Here is a 21,209-nt window from a genome sequence, read left to right as displayed (position 1 = left end):
AACATATGTCAATGTAGAATTGGCTAATCCTTTGACAAAACGCACTTTACTTGTAATTGGGTAGACCTAAGATGTGTTTAATACTTCAAGAAACAAGGTTTCAAGTCCAAGTATTAAAACCATGCAAATTTGTCCAAGAATCAAGTGAAGAAATGCTGGATTTTAAAACTCGATAGCTAACTCGACAGATAGTATTTATTGAGGTTTAAAAGGCAGCTTTTGCTCGATGCTTGACAGTTACTCGATATATACCCTATCTATCGAGATTTAAGAAAATCAGTTTTTCAAATCTGATTTCACTACAATCCGTGTATACATGTTTAGGCTTTCTTTTTTCACAACCCTAAACATATATAAGGATTATTTTAAGGGCCGTCACAACTAATGCAAGTGAGTGCAACTTGATGCAAAGGTTTTTCACAAGCATATTGTGATTGGAGACAATTTGCTCTAGTTCATCTTTCTTTTCAAGAAGCTGCTGCATTTATACGCTATAGGGTTTTGTAACTAAGGAACTTCGTGATTTTCATCATGTTGATGAACTAAAGAAATTTTCAGTCAACATCCTTCTCAAGTTGGTGGTTAGTCACGTACTAGGATCCATGCATTGATTGGTTAGTTACGTACTGGGAGCCGTGCATTGAAAGGAAAGATTGTCACTACAGAACAAGTCCAATTGGGTATGGGGGTAAGTGTTCAACTGTAGGTTGGTATAAGGTATTGAGATTTCTTTACTTGTAACCACTTGTTGTGATAATAATGGATTCTTGGGAATGGTGACCTTAAAATCACCCAATAGGGTTTTTGCTTTGGAGGTATTCCACATTTGTAAACAAATCATTGTGTCAACTTTATTTTCCACTGTATATTAACTTAGTTGGTGATTTGTTTGTGCTACCATGCGTATTGCATGTTAATCGGACTAATTAATTAACTTGGCTAATTAATTGGTTAATTCATCACAAGGGGTCAATACATCTTGGCCTATTAAGTGGTATCCGAGCAGACATACTCTAATTAGAGTTAATCTTTGTTGTATAATCCATTGACCCCTGTTGTCATGGATAAAGGACAATTTTTAATTATACCTCATTTATTTGATGGAACTAACTATGCATATTGGAAAGTATGCACGAGAGCTTTCTTGTAGTCATTAGATGAAAAAGTATGGTAAGCTGTGGAGATAGACTGGACCAAGCCTAAGGAAGTGCCGGCTGATTGGGATGATGCAAAGATCAAAGCGGATAAATTCAACAACAGGGCATTGAATGTCTTATTCAGTGCAGTCACAAATAAGAGGTTTAAAAAGATATCTTCCACTGAAACTAAAAAGGAAGCATAGACCATCCTCCAGACAACCTATGAAGGAACCAAGGCTGTTAAGGATTCAAAACTTCAGAGGCTTACCACGAGCTTTGAAGAGATTAAGATGGAGGAGGATGAGTCATTTGATGAGTTTTATGCTAAGCTCAAGGACATAGTGAACTCAACCTTTAATCTTGGGGAAACCATTCTCGAACCCAAGATTATTAGAAAGGTGCTCAGATCTCTACCCGAGAGAGTTCATGCCAAGATTACCACGATTGACGAATCAAAGGATATTGACAAAATTGGTTGGCCATTTGCAGACCTATGAGTTGGGTTTGACAAGGATTAGGAAATTTAGTAAGGGCAAGAGCATGGCATTGAAGGCCAAGAACAGTAACACAGATGAGTCTTTAGATAATGAAAATTCCAAAATGAAATCTTACATTACAAGGCAATTCAAGAAGTTTATGAAGAATGCTAATGCTAAAGGATTTGACAAAGACCGCAAGCAATCCAATTCATTTAAGTTCAAGAACCAAGACAAAGGAAAGAAGGATGCTAAGGATGGTGGTCAGTATACTGTTCCCTTAGGAACAAAGTGCTTTGGGTATCAAGGCTTCGATCACATGAAACAAGAATGCCTTACGTATCTCAAGACCATTGGGAAGAGCATGTCACTTGCTGCTACTTTGAGCGACACCAAGCCTGAGGATGATTACGATAATGAGGAGGATGGAATCCTAAATGCCTTCACTGCCATTGTAAATCCTACTGAGGGGACAGTTGAAGATGTAGATGAAGAAGAGAACTTGGTGGAGTCTAAATCTGTGAAGATGGATGAATAAGATGACATCCACACAGCCTATGCAAAATTATACAAGGTCTCGGAAAAGTATGAGAAGTTGTATAGGTTGGTAACCAAGAAGTTTAGTGAAGTGGAGCTTGAACGAAAAGAAATCTGCACGAAGTTTGATGAAACCAATTAGACCATTGGAGCACTAAGATTTGAGAATAATTTCTTGGCTGAGAAGACCAAGAAGCTTGAAGCGGAGCTGTTTCAAGTCAGAGCTTAGCTGGAGAGGACTTAAAGTGCAAAGCTTGACGAAATGCTCAGCCTTCGAAAATCTGCTTCCAATCGAATCGGTTTAGGGTATGACTTCTCTTCTCCTAGTATTGCTTCTACTAGTACTACTGTATTTGTTTATCCCACTAATAATGTTGAATTTGAGAATAATGATGTCAAAACTGCTTTAACTAGTAAGAACTTAGACAATGGTAAATCTATCTTAGGAGCACCCCCTAAGCTTGATAAGAAATAAACTAAAAACTCTAGGGCTATGAAGGGAAACACTCAAAAGTCTAAATAGAAGAAGCAGCAACTTTGTCATCACTGTGGAGCGACTGGACATACTCGACCTAATTGCTATAAGTGGTTAGCCACTCAATAGAGCAACAGTATGATCTCATCGGGAAACCAGAATCAGTTTCCATCCTTCTGTGCTCCTCTAGGAGATCTACTCAAAGTCCTCATATTCCTTTCAAACTTGAACAGTTTCAATTCTTCCCCCTCATTGCCAAATCAAGAGTTCGCAAAACGGAAAGGTTTTTCCAAAGTGTGGAAGGAAAAAAGGCTCCCAGTGATTTAGTCATTTTCTCTCTCTCTCCCTTTCTTTTTTTGAGTATGCATTACTTTTGTGATGTACTTTCTTGTTTTGAGTCAGTCTAGTTTTATACTTTCCTTTGTTTAACATGTTTTTGTTTGTTTATTTTTAGTTTTGTTTTATTTTTTTTTTCATAAAAAAAAAAATTGAAAAATCAGAAAAATACAAAAACAGTATGTATTTTGTGTACATTGATACTTGTGTACCTTGGATGACCATTTTTATAGCTTAGATGAGCATCTTTATGCATAACTAAGCAAGTGAGTTTTGTGGCTTGTGTTTGTGACGAATAAGATTAAGTAATCTCTTGTACTTAACACTCGTATCACTCTTTTCGACGAGGACTAGAAAATCCTAAGAGAAAGGCATAAATCACCATCTCACCACTGTTGCCCGCCAATCATGAAATGACATCTGTATGCTTCGACATAGCAAAAATGTAATGTCAAAAACTTAACATAATTGGGTATTTCTTCCCTCTCTTATATGCCCATGCATAATATGCTCAAAAAGAAAAATATGCAAAGAAAATCAAAAGCAAAAAGAATCAAAATACTTTTAAATATGGTTGCAAGCGTGTTTCTAGGAGATGTGAGAATTATAGGATGTACCTCGAAGGTGATAGTCCCCATCAAACAGTTATGATTGTGTGTGAGTTAAAGTGATTTTCTCATATCTCAAATCGTCATAACATGTAGACAATTATGATATCGTGTGATGTATTTCACACACAACACGCAATATTTTTTTACTACTTTTGATACATGTGCAGGTATAATGTGATTTGGCCATCACATGAAATACACGTGTTAATGTATACTCACTAAACTGTCTTGACTTGTTTTTGAAAAATAAAATTGGTTAGACTTGTTTAGTGTGTGTGTATGTGTGTGTTTTGGATCTAAATGCTTGACATTTTTCTAGTTGAGAGATGTTTTTGAGAGTTCAAAATGTTGTTTGGATCTTTGGTTGAGTAGCATGTTTGATTGCATTCATGTCTGTGTTTTTCTCTTTTTTGAAAAATTGTTTTTAAGCAATCTCGACAGTTTCTCAATACCTCTCAATAGCTAGGCTATCTATTGAGCCTTTTGAGCTTCTTTTCTCGATAGTTGTTATCGCAATTTCGATCCATTGAAGTTTTTGAGAATTTGGTTTGATAGCTGCTTGATAGCTTCTCGATCCATTGAGGAAATTTCTGTATGCTCGATAGATTCTCGATAGCTTCTCGATTCAGCAAGGTCACTTTGCTGTAGACATCTCTCAATAGCGCCTCGATAGCTCCATCTAGCTAATTTTAATTCTTGACACCTCTCAATACCTACTGATCCATCGAGCCGCGTATTTGTCTATATATAGGGTCAGCGCGATTTCTATCTCATTTTCTCCGATCCCTTTCGATAGGAACTCTCTCATTTCTCTTCCAAACTCTTCCCACTCACATTCTTCACCTTCCCCACTCATTTTTCGGCCCAAACCTTGTGTTCTTCATCTGGTATGATCTCTTTTCTCTCCTTTTTCATGCATTTCATTCATTTTAGACCTAGGTTTTGGGATTTTTTAAAATTCTGGGGTTTTTCAAAATGATCATGCATTGCATCACATTTGCATTTTAACTATGATTTATGCATTTTGGATGTGTGATTACTATGTTAAAATGATGTGTGCTAGTAGGTTTGGATTAGGCTAAATCTATGATGCTTTTTCTTTTGCATGTCACATGTTCATGCATTTTTCATGCATACATACTTTCATTTATCTCTATTTTGATATTGATCTGTGTTGGTGTTTTTCTGAGTGTTTTTTTCTTTCTTTCTTTCTTTCTTTCTTTCGTTAGTTGCTCTATGGCACCTAAACGGAAATCTACTCCATCCCGGAACCCTCTTAGTTCCGAGTCATCTTCTTCTTCTTCCCCCGCTAATTCTACTCCATCTCACATCCAATTCTGTGATGATAAAGCCCGTAAGGACTTTTTGGTGAACTATTCACGACATGGCACTCATTCCGAACACTAAGTTGTTCTATCGGACTTTTCCGAAACTAACATTCCCACTGTCATCTACAGTAGGGGTTGAGAGTCACTGTGTGGCATCCTAGTCACCTATCCTTCCGTGATCATACAGGAGTTTTACTCCAACATGCACGGATTTGACTATTTTGTACCTCACTTTGTCACTCGCATTTTAGGTACGTGCATTTTAGTCACTCTGGATCTTATATCTGAGGTGCTACACGTATTGAGGGTAGAGTTTGCTGATTACCCCAGCTGTGAGCGTCTTAGGACTATGTCCAAAGACGAACTCTCGTCTCGCTTTTGTGAGACACTTTCTTCTTAGGGTGACCGTCAAAACACTCCTTGCTCGAGCTTTGCAAAAGGTCCTAGATTCCTTAACATGGCGATGACATTTGTTCTCCACCCTTTGTCTCACTATAACTCCATTACTGAGCCTCATGCTCGATTTTTGTTATCCTTTCCTGAGGGACTCACTATAGATTTTTTCCTCTCACTTTATTCTCTTCCTTATAGATGTCTATAGAGATACGGTGACCCGTGATAAGCTCATTTTCTTTTTAGTTATCATGCAAATTCTTCGCCATTTTTCTGTCTCCTATCCTAAGTCTACACACTTCTCTCCTATGTGTGTCATAGACACTACTACCATTAGATAGAGCGAGCTCTAGCTTTGATTGAAGCAGCCACGGACCAAGATGGTGACTCCTCCGGCTTTTTTTGCTCCTTCTACATCCGCGGCTGGTGTGACCCTCGAGGTGATTATGGCGCAGTTTCAGTGTATGGATGCTTGTCTTGACGTGCTTAGTGATGAGTTGTGTCAAGTAAACACCCATGTCAACCGTATTGCTCGACGGCAGGCTCGCCTTGGTGGCTTCGTAGAGTCCTTGGTGGTTTCATAGAGTCTCCCTCACCTTCTCTAGAGGCATTTGAGGACGAGGACGATGATGGTGACTCCAACGATGATGATGATGAGAATGAGGATGCCAGCTCTTCCGGTGAGGACATGATGATTGTTTGAGTTATTTACCCTTTGTCATTCGTGACAAAAAGGGGGAGTAGTTTTGGATATAAGGGTAGTCATGTTCTTAGGGGCAGAGTTAGTATAGGGGATAGATATTTTTGTTAGGAGGATTGTTTTTGTTTATGAGGGATGTAGTGAGGTTATTATGTATTTTCTTTTCTTTATTTTACTTTTACCTCATGTATACCAGTCTCGTGACCATTTGACATATATCGTACTTATATTTATATATATATATATATATATATATGCTGATGTATGTTTATTCACCTATCTCTTTATGTGTTGTTTCTTTTCTCTCTTTATGCACATGCTTCTTATTATTTGTATACAATTTTTTATTTCTGTTTCACACTAAGATGTCGTGATGAGTTTTGTTTAAAGTACTTCAAAAATACAGGCTGTCAAAGTCTTTTTTGCCATAAACTCTCTTCTTGCAAAGTTTTTCAAGAGTTTGTGTTAGGATATATATATATATATATATATTTTTTTTTTTTTAGAAAGATGATAGATTTATTGTATTCAACAAGTGAGTATGAGTTGAGTGATTTATGACTTTTCTCATATGTTCATTTTTTTGTTGTGGTTTTATCACAGATTGCCAAAGAGGGGGATTGTTAGGACATATGTGAATCATATTAGGAATATATATCAATGTAGAATTGGCTAATCTTTTGACAAAACACATTTTACTTGTAATTAGGTAGATCTAAGATATATTTAATACTTCAAAGAACAAAGTTTCAAATTCGAGTGTTAAAACCATGCAAATCTGTCCAAGAATCAAGTGAAAAAGTCCTAGATTTTAAAACTCGACAGATAGCATCTATCGAGGTTTAAAAAGCAACTTTTGCCCGATGCTCGATAGCTGCTCGATAGATACCCTATCTATTGAGATTTAAGAAAATCAGTTTTTCAGATCTGATTTCACTCCAATCTGTGTATACATGTTTAAGCTTTCTTTTCTCACAATTTTAAACATATATAAGAATTATTTTAAGGGTCGTCACAGCTAATGCAAGTGAGTACAACTTGATGCAAAGGTTTTTCACAAGCATATTGTGACCGGAGACAATTTGACCTAGTTCATCTTTTTCTTCAAGAAGCTGCTGCGTTTATATGCCGTAGGGTTTTATAATCAAGGAGTTTCGTAATTTTCATTGTATTGATGAACTAAAGAACTTTGCAGCTAACATCCTTCTTAAGTTGGTGGTTAGTCACATACTTGAATCCATGCATCAATTAGTTAGTCACGTACCTGGGAGCTGTGCATTGAAAGGAGAGATTGTCATTATAGAATAAGTCCAATTGGGTATTGGGATAGGGGTTCAACTGTAAGTTGGTATAAAGTATTGTGATTCCTTTACTTGTAACCGTTTGTTGTGATAATAGTGGATTCTCAGGAGTGGTGACTTTAAAATCGTCCAGTGAGGTTTTTGCCTTGGAGGTATTCGCCATTTGTAAACAAATCATCGTGTCAATTTTATTTTCTGCTGCATATTAACTTAATTGGTGATTTGTTTGTGCAACCACTCGTATTGCATGTTAATCAGATTAATTAATTAACTTGGTTAATTAATTGGTTAATTCATCACAAGGAGTCAATATGTCTTAGCCTATCAAAATGTACAATCAGAGTATGAATGGGTACAATATATCTTACATGGGAATGAGCATAAATGTCACTATGTTTTTAGAGTATCATGCTATGTTTTTGAAGAATTGTGTAATACATTGTATTCTCAGTATGGATATGAGGACAACAAAGGAGTTCACTTGGAAGAGTCTGATGCAATTATATTGGTGGTTCTTGGACATATGAGAGACCGTGCCCTCGACCCGTTTTTATAGTTAGTTAAGCCAAACCCACGTAAATGGGTGGAGTCGTGTTATTGCCTCTCAAAATGGAGGTTCGACTAGTTATATTTTCCCCTTTAAATTAAGGGTTTTACAATGGAGTCGCCACTTATTTAATTATTGGAAAAATAAGAAAACTATAATTGAAAAGTTTCTCATTTTATTAATTTGAAATTGAATTTACATTGATTCTAGGAAAATTACATAGTTTTGGTCCTATATACAATCTAAGATAAAGTACATGACTATGTTTCCTAGTTACAATCTAAAAATTGAAAATTATATGGATAAGCATTGGTCTATCAACCCTTGATTTAAGTTCGGAGGCTATGTTACAAGGTGAAAAGGTGTTAGGCACCCACCTCACCCGGTGAAACCGGTCTTCTAGACTATAGTGGCCAACATTCATATCATATCATCCAATATGTTATCCATCAATTTGCATATTGAATTTAATGTGTGTGCATGTGATAAACCCTAATTCAATTTATTAAGAATGACATTTTGATTAAAAAATAAACTCTAGTGAATGTGTGTGGATGGTGATATACTAGATTCAAGAATTTAAAAGAATTATTAAACAAATATGTTTTTCATATTTTTGATGTGGATTTAAGATTAAATCTAGTGATATGCATGAACATGTGATGAATAACCAAGAACATGTGAAGAACACATAAGAACAATTAAGAACATTCAGATATATTCAAGTGAATTATCATGTTTTAATCTTAAATTTTCATCATAGCAACATAAACAAACAGTTAAGGAAGGGGATTATATTTTCATACAAGATCCATATGGTGGAGGAGGGGACTCTTGATGGAAGTTCTAAGGGTGGAGGAAAAGAAGAGTTAGGAGAGGGAGAGTGAGTCTCACTCAATACCTTGAGTTTCAGGAAGACCAAGATATGATAAGGCTACTCAACTTCACTAGAACTCAAGAGAAGAGAAGAGAGGTGTTTTTTGTGTGTTTTGAAATGAAGGAGAGAAGGGGTTTGTATAGTAGTGGTGGAGGAAATATGAATAGAAGATCATTTAATGAGGGTTGACAAAGAATCATGAACCTAGACCTCATTTTAGCTTTTGGGGAAATTTGGTGCATTAAATGTAGAGATTGATGAGAGTGAAGAGGAAGCAAAGTTCGGTTTTCTCGTAGTTACTGTAACAATCTGTAGAGACAATTTCGAAAAATCATATCTGACTCAATCCTGATCGGAATTGTCTTATTCTTGTACTCAAATTGAAGCCTCGGATGTCTAGTTTTTGGGAAAATTAACCTCATTCACAGATTCAAAATATTCTGAGAGATATTGATGAAATAGTGAGCGAAGGTCATTTGTTAGAAAATGGTTTTAGCACAATTAACATTAATAGGTCCCAAATTAGCTCCCAATTAACATTAAATGACTTCAATCACTCTTATTTCAGACTTTAATTGGTTCCAAATTTACTCAAATTAAAAGATAATTGCACAAATTACTCATTGAATAATTAATGTTTAACTATCTAGTTAATTAGGTGTGTGCAACCTTACCATATAATATAGTCCTAACCAATCAAATTATGATACATCATTGATCTCAAATTGATTATATTTACAACCAATTGAAATCAATTATTCATAATCACATATAGTCGGACTCAATTTGTGATGGTGCATCTCAGCCATTAAAACTTGATTTGATGATAACTTTCAATCTGGTGGTCCAATTCGGGCTTATGACCAGTCAATTTAATCGTTATAACATCAAGATCATTTTAGTGAAATGAGATTAGGAATCTAATGACCAGAATTAAGATGCATATTTCCAAGCTAAAATTACCCTTTTATCCTCCATGTGAGATTAAATGCGGGTTGCAAAATAGGGTGTCAACAGAATGCCCCTTATTGGCAGAGCTTGAAAAGCAAATGTCAATGTATGAAAGAGACACCTAACTTTGCAATTAGTATTTAACCATAGTGAATGTATGATGCATGTAGATAAAAATGTAGACGGTCATGTAGTGGATCAAAATGTGGACCGAATCTCAGGGGAGATTGCCTACGTACCTCTTGGTGGGGGGATCAGGTCCAAACGTAGTTCATGCATGCAATTTTTTTAGTACAAGACATGCTTACTTGAGGTCAAGAATATATGGAGATTCTAGTCATGTGTTTCTGAGGACCAAAGGTTCGGGATCCTAGCTCATGTTTTCAAAGGACCTAGGATTTTTGGATCTTGGCTTATGTTTTTCAGAGGACCAAGGGTTTTTTTTGGGCTTTGGCTCATGTTTTCAGAGGCCCAAAGGTTCTGGATCCTAGCCCATGTTTTCAGAGGACCTAGGATTTTTGAATCTTGGCTCATGTTTTCAGAGGACCAAGAGTTTTTTGGGTTTTGGCTTATATTTTCAGAGGACCAAAGGTTCTGGATCCTGGCTCATGTTTTTAGAGGACCTAGGATTTTTGGATCTTGGCTCATGTTTTTCAGAGGACCAAGGGTTTTTTGGGCTTTGGCTCATGTTTTTAGAGGACCAAAGGTTCGGGATCCTGACTCATGTTTTTAGAGGACTTAGGATTTTTGGATCTTGGCTCATGTTTTTCAGAGGACCAAGGGTTTTTTGGGCTTTAGCTCATGTTTTCAGAGGACCAAAGGTTCTGGATCCTGGCTCATGTTTGCAGAGGACCTAAGATTTTTGGATCTTGACTCATGTTTTCAGAGGACCAAGGGTTTTTTGGGCTTTGGCTCATGTTTTCAGAGGACCAAAGGTTCTGAATCCTGGCTCATGTTTTCAGAGGACCTAGGATTTTTGGATCTTGGCTCATGTTTTTCAGAGGACTAAGGTTTTTTGGGCTTTGGCTCATGTTTTTAGAGGACCAAAAGTTTTGGATCCTGGCTCATGTTTCAGAGGACCTAGGATTTCTAGATCTTGGCTCATGCCGATGTGTGTGGCCTTTTACACTAGTACCTGCAAAATAAACATTTTCAATTACTAACGGAGTTATTCATTGAAAAGAAGTTGGCATACCTGGCGAATGCCTCTAGTTTGGGACATATTCCATGCTTCGATGAATGCTGAGGGTGGACAGTTGACTTGATGTTGCACCATTGGAAAATATGGAAGAGGATCATAGCTTTCTATTCCTGAAGAAGAATTTAATGAATTTTTTTTTTTTTTTGAATTTGGAAAACTTGAATTTTTTGAAGGAATTGAAAATTTTGATTGATGAATTTTTTTTTTTTTTGAAAAATTTGGAAATCTTGAATTTTTTTCAAGGAATTGAAAATTTTGATTGATGATTTTTTTTTTTGAAAAATTTAGAAATCTTGAATTTTTTCAAGGAATTGAAATTTTTGATTGATGATTTTTTTTTTTGAAAGAATTAGAAAGAATTGATTTTTTTTTTTTGAAATTTTTTTCTTTTGTCTCCCTTTTTTTTGAAAAATTTGGAAATCTTGAATTTTTTCAAGGAATTGAAAATTTTGATTAATGATCTTTTTTTTTTGGAAGCAACCTAAAAAGAAGTATGAGCCCAATGCCCCTAGTCCTAAGGCCTTTTTTTGAAAATTTCCTTCTTCTTTTTTGAAAGATTTAGAAAGAATTGATTTTTTTTTTTTTTTGAAATTTTGTCTTGTCTTTTTTTTTTTTTGAAATCTGAAGATTTGTTCATTATAAAAAAGTGAAGAAGATGAAGATGGAGTTATAGTGATGAAGATTTATTCATGATGATTTTTTTTTTTTTGAAAAACCTATCCTTTGAATGAGAATAATTTTGGCTGGAAATTGATGCGGATTACTGGATAAGTCCTTGCTCAATTCTTGCAAAAAGATAATTTTAATTAGCAATGGATTTATTCATTGAAATGAATTGGAAGTACTTACCCAATGCCCCTAGTTTGGGGCATATTCCATGCTTAGATTGAAGCTAAATTCATTTGATGTTGTGACCATTGACAAACATGAAAGAAGATCATGGTCCACCATCCTTGGTTCCTACAAAAAGGCTTTCTTTCCCTAGCTTGTTAGAAACCAATTATCGTGAAAACTTGCACACAATATAAATAGGCTAACGCACCAAGTTTAAACATGCTTAATGCAAACAAATGGGCTTAACCTAACATGCACCCAAACAATTTTGTCACATTATTTTGACTTTGTTCCCCAAGGTTGTTTGGATGATTGGGACTGGGCCTTTGAAAGGCTGCCTACGTACCTCTCTCATAGAGGATCAAGTCAAGACGTAGTTCAAGAGAACTGGATTTTGAAAAAGAATGATTTTTTTTTTTGGTGGAAATGAGATTTCTCTTTTTTTCTTCTTCTCTCATTTTTTTTTTTTTTAACAAACAAGAGGTGATCCTTTGAACAACCATTTTGGCAAATCAAAGTGTTTAAGAATCAAACAAATCTCTTTGATTAGGAAGGATCAAGATCATTAAACTCATGTAATCAAATTTGTTTCATCCTTTTGAACATCATCAGATTAAGTCTCCAAAGGCAATCAAGAAATAAAATATGATAATATTTATGAATCACATTTTGGGGTGCAAATAAGGAGAGTGGTCTAGGCTTGGAAGTTCTTTTGAGTCATTTTGAGGATTTGAGAATTTAAGAAATTTTGTCCTCGGACATATCATCCTGTGGGGTTTGAAAATTTTAAGCATTTTTTCCTTTTTAATTCAAGAGAAAATATTATTAGAGTTTAAGATGCGCCTACAATTAGCAAGACTTCAAGGAGGTCTTATTCATGGGTTGTAATGTAGGCTGGGTTTAGGTTATTAAATTAATGATATAAAAAGGCTCAAAATTCCCTATGATGTTCTCCCAAGTATGCATTACTCAAAAATCAAGTATTGAAGGAGTTTTCCCATTTCTTCTTTGCCATCTTCTCACTAGTTTTCATTGGTCACTTGTATCAACATTTGTTTTTATGCACATTCCCCTTGAATCATACCTCTAGACTTTCATCTTGTAAAATCCTTCTCTTTTTAGGTTGCATCTTCAAGTTTCCAACTTGGTGGGATTTACCCCTTTTTCTTTTCTTCTTCTTCTTTTCTTTGGCCCTAACTTTTGCCTAGACCGCCCTTTTGGGTTTTCAGCCTAGCGGGCTTTTTTTTTTTTTTTTTTTTTTTTTTTTTTTTTTTTTTGTCTTTCATCTTTTGATTGAATGAACTTTTGGGGACATTTTTCCCTCCTTGTTTTTCTTAGCTTAATGATTTTTGGTCATTTTGATGCACTCTCTAGACTTCTTTCTTACCTCGATGCATTTGCACCTTTCTGTGCTTGATGAATCTTTTTCTTTTTTTGATGAACTTTCTTTTGGATGAACCTTCTACTCTTCTTGGCATGATGAATTTTAGGTTCTTCAAACTTGACGCACATTTTGTTTTCTCTCACATTGATGGAATTTCATTTCTCTTTCCTTGATTGAGTGAAAATTAATTTTACTTTGATGATCTCTTATCTTTACCTTAATGAATGCTCTACTTGTCTTTCATGTCTTCTAGGAGAGCTTTATCAATTAGCTTCAAAGCTACAAGGTCGACTCCTCCTCAACATGAGATATAAGCATGCATACTTTGAATTTTCCCACCCTAGGTTTAGATATTAGTGGGTTCATGTGAAAAAAAGGCTAAGTATTTAAAGGCTCAAATGGGCTAGCAATGGATAATGACCATTCTAGGTATTAAGGTATAATCTTGTTTTACCAAAGACGGCCTCCTATCCCTAGTAATGCTTGCTTGCAGGCACAATGACCCAAGCTCTTTTAATAAATTCATTTTAAAAGAAAAAGTACGAATGCTCTAATGATGTGAAACAAAAGACTTTTGAAAATTGGATCAAGGACATGGATTCTTGGGATTTTCTAATGGATGGATTCTTTTTTATTGCCTTTTAAGACCATTTCTTCTTTTATTCAAAGTAATTTAGCAAAAGTGTTTATACGGATCAAATGAAATTAATACTTTCTCAGTACAAGTTGATTGTTCAAGCCTTTAAACATCACAATTTAGAAAAAGTTTTGTTCAAGGGATCCTCATGTACCATTTTGAAAAGAAGACTTTAAAGAATCTTGAAATCTTTGAAAAAAAAAATGGGCCTTTTTGAAAAAGTCACTAGGAAGACTAATGCCCTTAGTTCAAAGAATTTTTTTTTTTTCAAAAAATGACTTAAGGGCTCAATGCCCCTAGTCCAAAGACTTTTTTTCATTTAAAAATTTCTCTTTTTTTGGGAAAGATTTGGAAATCTTGAATTTTTTTTTTTGTTTTGTTTTATATATATATATATATATACACACACACATAAACAAAGCTCATTAAATGCTACATGAAAAAGTTGAATTCAAACATGGAATAAACAAACAAACTTTAAGCTTAACCATGATGTTTCAAACCAAATGTGGATTGAGGCAAAGTTGGGCCACTTGCTTCTTCTTGATCCATTTAGTATGCTTGAAACTTGGTGGGCTTGAACCTTGATTATGATGAAATGGCTTGGGCTTGCACTTAGAAGGCATGCATCTTGGGAGCTTTTGGCCTTTGATGTTGATCATGCATATACACCTTTGATGGGCTCAAGTGTTGGGCTTAGAATGATTCCAGAAAAAATTTTGGGCTTCCATACCAAGTAGAGTTCAATCATAGACTTTTGGGCTTGAGTTCACTCATAGCATATAAGGTTCAAACAATTATGATGGGCTCAAGCATTGGACTTGGGCTTATCATGATTCAAACAACGGCCAAACACATGCATAATGCAATGCACTTTACAAGGATCGACCTAAAGGTAGATTCTATGGGTCATTACAACATGGGTAGAAGGTAGGTTAAAGGTTCCCATAAGTTAAGACGTCGTACCACCCAACTTGTGACGCCAGGAGCGTTGCGTTGGTCCGAACGGTACAGTTTGTCCTTATGAACCACCATGGCATAACCATAATGATCCTTGTTGCGGTGGGTGGAAGGTTCACCGTTGGGTATGTGAGTCTCAGGAAGACCACAATCCACGGCTAATACTACCGGGCTTCCGGGCTAACACACAAATAAAATAAATTTCATTTAAGCAAATGATGCATGACATACAAAATAATAACTTATTAGACATATTATAAACAAAAAAGCAATAAACAAACAATGACATAGTTGGCTACCATAATCTAATTGAAGCTTAGCCCTTAATATCCTCAGTGGAGTTGCCACTGTGAGAGATCGCACCCCCGGCCCGTTTTTATAGGATGTTAGGTCAAACCCACTTAAATGGGTGAAGTCGTGTTATTGCCTTTCAAAATGGAGGTTCGACTGCTTATATTTTCCCCTTTAAATTAAGGGTTTTACAATGGAGTCGCCACTTATTTAATTATTGGAAAAATTTAAAAAAAAAAACCATAATTGAAAAGTTCCTCATTTTATTAATTTGAAATTGAATTTACATTGATCATAGGAAAATTACACGACTTTAGTCCTAGATACAATCTAAGATAAAATACATAGATAAGCATTGGTCTATCAACCTTTGATCTAAGTTCGGAGGTTATGTTATAAGGTGGGAAGGTACCTCGCCCGGTGAAACCGGTCTTCTAGACTATGGTGGCCAACATTCATATCATATTATCCAATATGTTATCTATCAATTTGCATATTGAATTTAACGTGTGTGCATGTGATAAACCCTAATTCAATTTATTAAGCATGGCATTTGGATTGAAAAATAAACTCTAGTGAATGTGTGTGGATGGTAATATCCTAGATTCAAGAATTTTAAAAAATTATTAAACAAACATGTTTTTCATATTTTTGATGTAGATTTAAGATTAAATCTAGTGATATACATGAATATGTGATGAACAACCAAGAACATATAAAGAACACATAAGAACAATTAAGAACATTCAAACATATTCAAGTGAATTATCATGTTTTAATCTTAAATTTTCATCATAGCAACATAAACAAACAGTTAGGGAAGTGGATTATACCTTTATGTAAGATCCATATGGTGGAAGAGGGGACTCTTGATGGAAGTTCTAAGGGTGGAGGAAAAGAAGAGCTAGGAGAGGGAGAGTGGGTCCCACTCAATACCTTAAGTTTCAGGAAGACCAAGATATGACAAGGCTACTCAACTTCACTAGAACTCAAGAGAAGAGAGAGGGGTTTTGTGTGTGTTTTGAAATGAATGAGAGAAGGGGTTTATATAGTAGTGGTGGAGGAAATATGAATAGAAGACCATTTAATGAGAGTTGATAAAGAATCATGAACCTAGACCTCATTTTAGCCTTTGGAGAAATTTGGTTCATTAAATGTGGAGATTGATGAGAGTGAGGAGGAAGCAAAGTTCGGTTTTCTCGTAACTATTGTAACAGTTTGTAGAGCTAATTTCGAAAAATCATATCTGACTCAATTCTGATCAGAATTATCTCATTTTTGTGCTCAAATTGAAGCCCTGGATGTCTAGTTTCTAGAAAAATTAATCTCATTTACAGATTCAAAAAATTCTGAGAGATATTGATAAAATAGTGAGCAGAGGTCATTTGCTAGAAAATAGTTTCAGAACAATTAATATTAATAGGTCCCAAATTAGCTCCCTATTAACATTAAATGACTCTAATCATTCCCATTTTAGACTTAACTGATTCCAAATTTACTCTAATTAAAAAATAATTGCACAAATTACTCATTCAATAATTAATATTTAACTATCTAATTAATTAGGTGTATGCAACCCTACTATATAATATAGTCCTAACCAATCAAATTATGACACGTCATTGATCTCAAATTGATTATACTTATAACCAATTGAAATCAATTATTCATAATCACATATAGTCGGACTCAATTTGTGATAGTGTATCTCAGCCATTAAAACTTGATTAGATGATAACTTTCAATCTAATGGTTCGATTCGGGTTTATGACTAGTCGATTTAATCGTTACAACATCAAGATCATTTTGGTGAAATGAGATTAGGGATCTAATGACCAGAATCAAGATGCATATTTCCAAGGTGAAATTATCCTTTTACCCTCCATGTGAGGTTAAATACGGGTTGCAAAATAGGGTGTCAACAGGACCTGGCATGGGTAATAAAATGCTTCAGGACAGATTTCAATGTTGGGGTGAGACAATAAGTTGACACGTGAAAATGGTAGTTACATTGTTAGGCAATGTTATATCACAAGACATTATCAAGCCTACAGATCCTGCATTTCCTAATGTGCCACAACATTTACAATATTGTGATAGATATTGGCTACATTTCAAGGTACTTTGTTATTTTGGTATCTTAAATAATTTTTTTTCAATTTGTTTTTATGACATAACACGTTGCAAAATTTCACATGGTATTGATATGACAATGATTTGGAATGCATTGGAGCTATTGATGAGATTCATATCTCCGTGGGCTTATCAATTTATAATCAGCATACATATAGAGGAAGAAAATGGGGGTCAATAACTAATTGCATGTGTGCTTGTGATTTTGACATGAAATTCACATTTGCTTGTGTTGGATGAGAATGGTTAGCACATGACACAAGAATATTTTTAAGTTGCCTCAATAATGAGAGTGACAACTTCCCCAAACTTCCACTTAGTTTGTATTGTTAAATTTTAATTAACGTATTAAAATCTTGTTTGCGGTGAAAGTACTAATATAATAAACATTCTCATTTGTAGGAAAATATTATCTTGTTGATTCAAGGTACCCTATGAAAAAAGGGTTCCTTGCACCATTTAAGGGGAAGAGGCACTACCTTTCTGATTTTCAAGAAGGTCAAAGACCAAAAATTCTAGAGGAAAAATTTAATTATCTCCATTCATCACTTCGTTCTGTCATAGAGCGAACTTTTGGTATTTAAAAGAATATATGGAGAATTTTGAGAGATATGCTAGCTATGATATACACATTCAAGAATCCATTATTGTTGCTACAGTCGTTCTTCATATTTTTATTACATGATATTGGACAAGGAACTTCTAGATGTGACAGAAATAAAAGTAGTGAGAGGGGTTATTATGATGAAATGACACATGTGATCTCTTCTTTAAATGAACCTGAGATGAAAATGGTTCAGAACAATATCACAGCATCAATATGTGGGATTCGTCCATCGTAGGACTTCCTTTGTTATTAATGTTATAATTACAATATATTATGGCATTTTTTTTGGTCAAACTCTAGTTGACTGTTGTTATAATTACCACTAACATTATGGTATTTTTTGGTAACTCTAATTGATGGCTTTGATGAAATATGTATCTTAATTATAATATAACAAACTTGATATTAAATTATAACTAAGCCAAACAAATTAGTTATTATTATTGTTGTTGTTAAATATTTTCTTTTCATATTTGGAAGTCATTTTGCATATTCAAGCATTAAAATAGGGTTAAAATTATACATAATTTTTTTTCTATAGTTGTAGCAACAAGTTTTCAGCAAAAAACTAAATTCACTGTTCCCAAACAGACCCTTAGTCTTGCCCTTCTAAAAGTAGAACATCGCTATAGCACGTGCCAAAATTTTCAACATTTAGCACATCTTAGAGCACTCACATTAAAGATGCTAAAATGACTTAAAACTTTTTTTAGCAATAAAAACACAAAAAAAGCTAGCTACATTAGGGTTGTTAAATCTAAAAAATTTAGCAGCCAATCTATAGTAAGATGAAACTTTACTGTAGCTCCAAAGCTATATAAAAAAAAATTTATTTTATTTCATTTTCTCTCTTCTTTGTTTAATTTTTTTTTCTCTTTCTTTCTTTTTCCCTTTCAGTATCTCCTGTGATTGTGTCTCTCAATTTCTTCTCTTCTTTTTTTTTTCTCCTTAGACGACTGAGATTGGTGACAATGTGGGCGGCTCAATTCGTGTGTCTCGCGATGGTTCAGCGGGTGTAGATGGGTTTTGGTGGGTTTGTGATTTGATTTTGGTGGTGGGGGTTCAAATTTGTATGGGTTGTGGCCCTTGTGGGTGGTGCTAATGGTGGTTTTGGGTGGTAATTTTGTTTTGGGTTTTGTGGGTTGCAATTTGGAGGGATTGTGATGGTTGGGTGTTGACATTTAGTTATTAATTCTTTCTTGTTTCTCTTTTGGTAACTCTGTCTTCTTCTTCTTCTTTTTGTTTTGTTTTTTTTTTTTTTTTTTTTTTTTTTTTTTTTTTTTAATGTTTTTGTTTCAAAGAAAGACTCAATTTACTTGTGGTTGCTGTTGACAGGTATGGTTGATTTGATGATTGGGTTGGTTTCTTAAGCTTTAATGTAACTGCTTCTAGTTGTGTGTGTTTGGTTTGGTGTCTCTATTTCACGTTTTGCTTTCTTTTATTTTCTATGTATTTTCTAAAATAAATTTTTTTCCCGAAAGCATGTGACGTGGAATATCTTTTGGGCGGTTGTGGGTGGTGGTGGCTGTGGTTGTGGCTATGCAATGGTGTGGTTGTTATGGGTGATTGTGGCTGTGGTGGTGGTGGTTATGGTGGTTGTTTATTGTATTGAGAATATTATTTTATTATGTTGTTTATATTATTTTTATGTATTGAATGCTAAAATAAAACCTTTGATGTTGGGTGATTATAAAGTGTGGTGTTAGAGCACTCATAGTAAAATTGCTAAAAATTATAGCTTTAAACAACTCAAAAAGCTATTTTATCTATTTTAAAAACTCACTTTACAATACACTCAACGTCAAAGCATCTAAAATTTTTAGCTTTTCATTTAAATATTCTTTTTCTATTAATTTTTTATTCTTTAATTATGTTTTCTTTGTTCTTTGTTTCTAAGGGTATTTTCAATTGATCATTTGAACGTAGCGAACACATTTTTTAAAACTCGAATTTTTTTAATAATTTTTTTTTAACTGAAGAATCATATTTTTGGAAATCCATGTTTGTCGTGACTGTCATATTTTTTTTAACATTGATAAATAGGTCCCTTATTCAATGACATTAGACCTAATGAATTGAACTAATTGAAACCTTTGACACAGGTTGTTCATAAGTGTATAAACGTGTTATACATGTTTTCTATTTTTCATAAGTGTATAAACAACTGGACCTTATATTAAATGCAAAACTAATAGCAAATCAAATAAACTTCTTAGTAACTTTATTGTGAAATTGAAAAGCTTTGTGTTGCACTATCATCAATCTTTTCCTTTTGTTTTTCTTTTGATAAATTTGATCATGCACAAAGTGAAAGCATAAAGAACAAGAAGAAACAAACGCAAGTATGCAACTATCTGTGAATTCAAAACGGAAGAACAGTTAAGAAACAGACCTACCAATTAATGAACTGAAATGCTTCGTCGTTGAGATCATTGATCCTATGAGGAGCATTCCCTTTGCCAATTAATAAGCAATACCCAAAACCAAACCCTAACCCAAAACCGAACCCTAACCTAAACCAAAACCTAACCCAAAGAAATCCATAGACCCAATGGAAGGAGGATTGGGTCTGGGTGAAAGGAGTAGTGGCTAGGCGGAGGGAGGACTGGGCGAAGGGGAGAGAGGGCTGGGCTGGGGGGAGGGAGGGTTGGCTGAAGAGAGTCCTGGGCGAAGAGAGGTTCTGTGGAGAGAGGCAAAGCTGTTGCTTCTCTTGTTTTGCATTTGTGTGTGAGAGATAGAGATATTGAGATAGGGTATAAAGAAAGTGTCATGCGTGAGATATGGTGAGCATGTGTGAATTAAATATTGTTTTAAGTATATAACTTTTAGCTACAATGAGCTGCTAGAGATAGCAACCCACTGTGGGTGCGATCATACCAACACTAATGCATCGGATCCCATCAGAACTTCACAGTTAAGCGTGTTTGGGCGAGAGTAGTATTAGGATGGGTGACCTCCTGGTAAGTCCTCGTGTTGCACCCCTCTCTTTAAGAAAGACGTAAAGCTTGAACTGCTTTGCCATGGAATCTGAGTTTCAACAACCAACCCAATGTTCTACAGAAGAAGAAGCTGAATTGTTCAGGAGTGTGAAGAAATTTAAAGATAACAGCATTGAGAAACCATTTGTTCCACCCCACAAACAAGTAAGTTATAAACACAGCTTAATAGGAGACATTCCAGGGGCATATACCCAGGCTTTTAGCTTTGATAGAATGGAAGATCCTGAGGAAGTGTCTGATGATGGAGTTGAGGATTTAGTTGAAGGCATGGTTGATGTAAGTCTCTCTAAAGAGACAAAGTACCGTATGAGGGCTCCTTGGGCCAAGGTGTTGATCATGAAAGTGTATGGTAGAATAGTTGGTTTTAACTACCTCACTTTCAAACTCAACACCCTTTGGAAGCCCATAGCTAAGATGGATTGTGTTGACCTTGGAAAGGATTATTTCCTTATCAAGTTTAGTGAGAACTCTGATTATGACAAAGTGCTAAAA

At 35.0% G+C, this 21,209-nt stretch overlaps 1 protein-coding gene and 1 non-coding gene across 2 annotated transcripts; both read left to right on the top strand.

The window, feature by feature from the left end:
• Positions 1-1,679: 1,679 nt before the first annotated feature.
• On the top strand, positions 1,680-7,852 carry LOC115980875 (pheromone-processing carboxypeptidase KEX1-like). The gene is made up of 3 exons (XM_031103080.1): positions 1,680-1,878; positions 5,901-5,992; positions 7,748-7,852. Exons 1-3 carry the CDS (start codon positions 1,680-1,682, stop codon positions 7,850-7,852), a joined length of 396 nt encoding a protein of 131 aa, XP_030958940.1.
• Positions 7,853-20,581: 12,729 nt separating this feature from the next.
• Positions 20,582-20,700, top strand: LOC115982996. The gene has a single exon (XR_004089813.1). It is a non-coding gene; the product is annotated as a 5S ribosomal RNA (ribosomal RNA).
• The last annotated feature ends 509 nt before the right edge of the window (positions 20,701-21,209 follow it).

Source organism: Quercus lobata, chromosome 3 (genome assembly GCF_001633185.2).
Source record: "Quercus lobata isolate SW786 chromosome 3, ValleyOak3.0 Primary Assembly, whole genome shotgun sequence".
Classification (NCBI taxonomy): domain Eukaryota; kingdom Viridiplantae; phylum Streptophyta; class Magnoliopsida; order Fagales; family Fagaceae; genus Quercus; species Quercus lobata.
Note: the sequence above shows the minus strand (reverse complement) of the source record. Positions and strands in the feature narration are given on the sequence as shown.

What these genes read in the sequence shown, in the direction of transcription:
- LOC115980875 (XM_031103080.1), top strand. Translation starts at nt 1,680, where the DNA reads ATGGCATTGAAGGCCAAGAACAGTAACACAGATGAGTCTTTAGATAAT. An exon ending in GAAGGATGCTAAGGATGGTG is followed by an intron (nt 1,879 to 5,900) that starts GTCAGTATACTG and finishes CACCTTCTCTAG; the next exon opens with AGGCATTTGAGGACGAGGAC. An exon ending in CCGGTGAGGACATGATGATT is followed by an intron (nt 5,993 to 7,747) that starts GTTTGAGTTATT and finishes TTGTATTCTCAG; the next exon opens with TATGGATATGAGGACAACAA.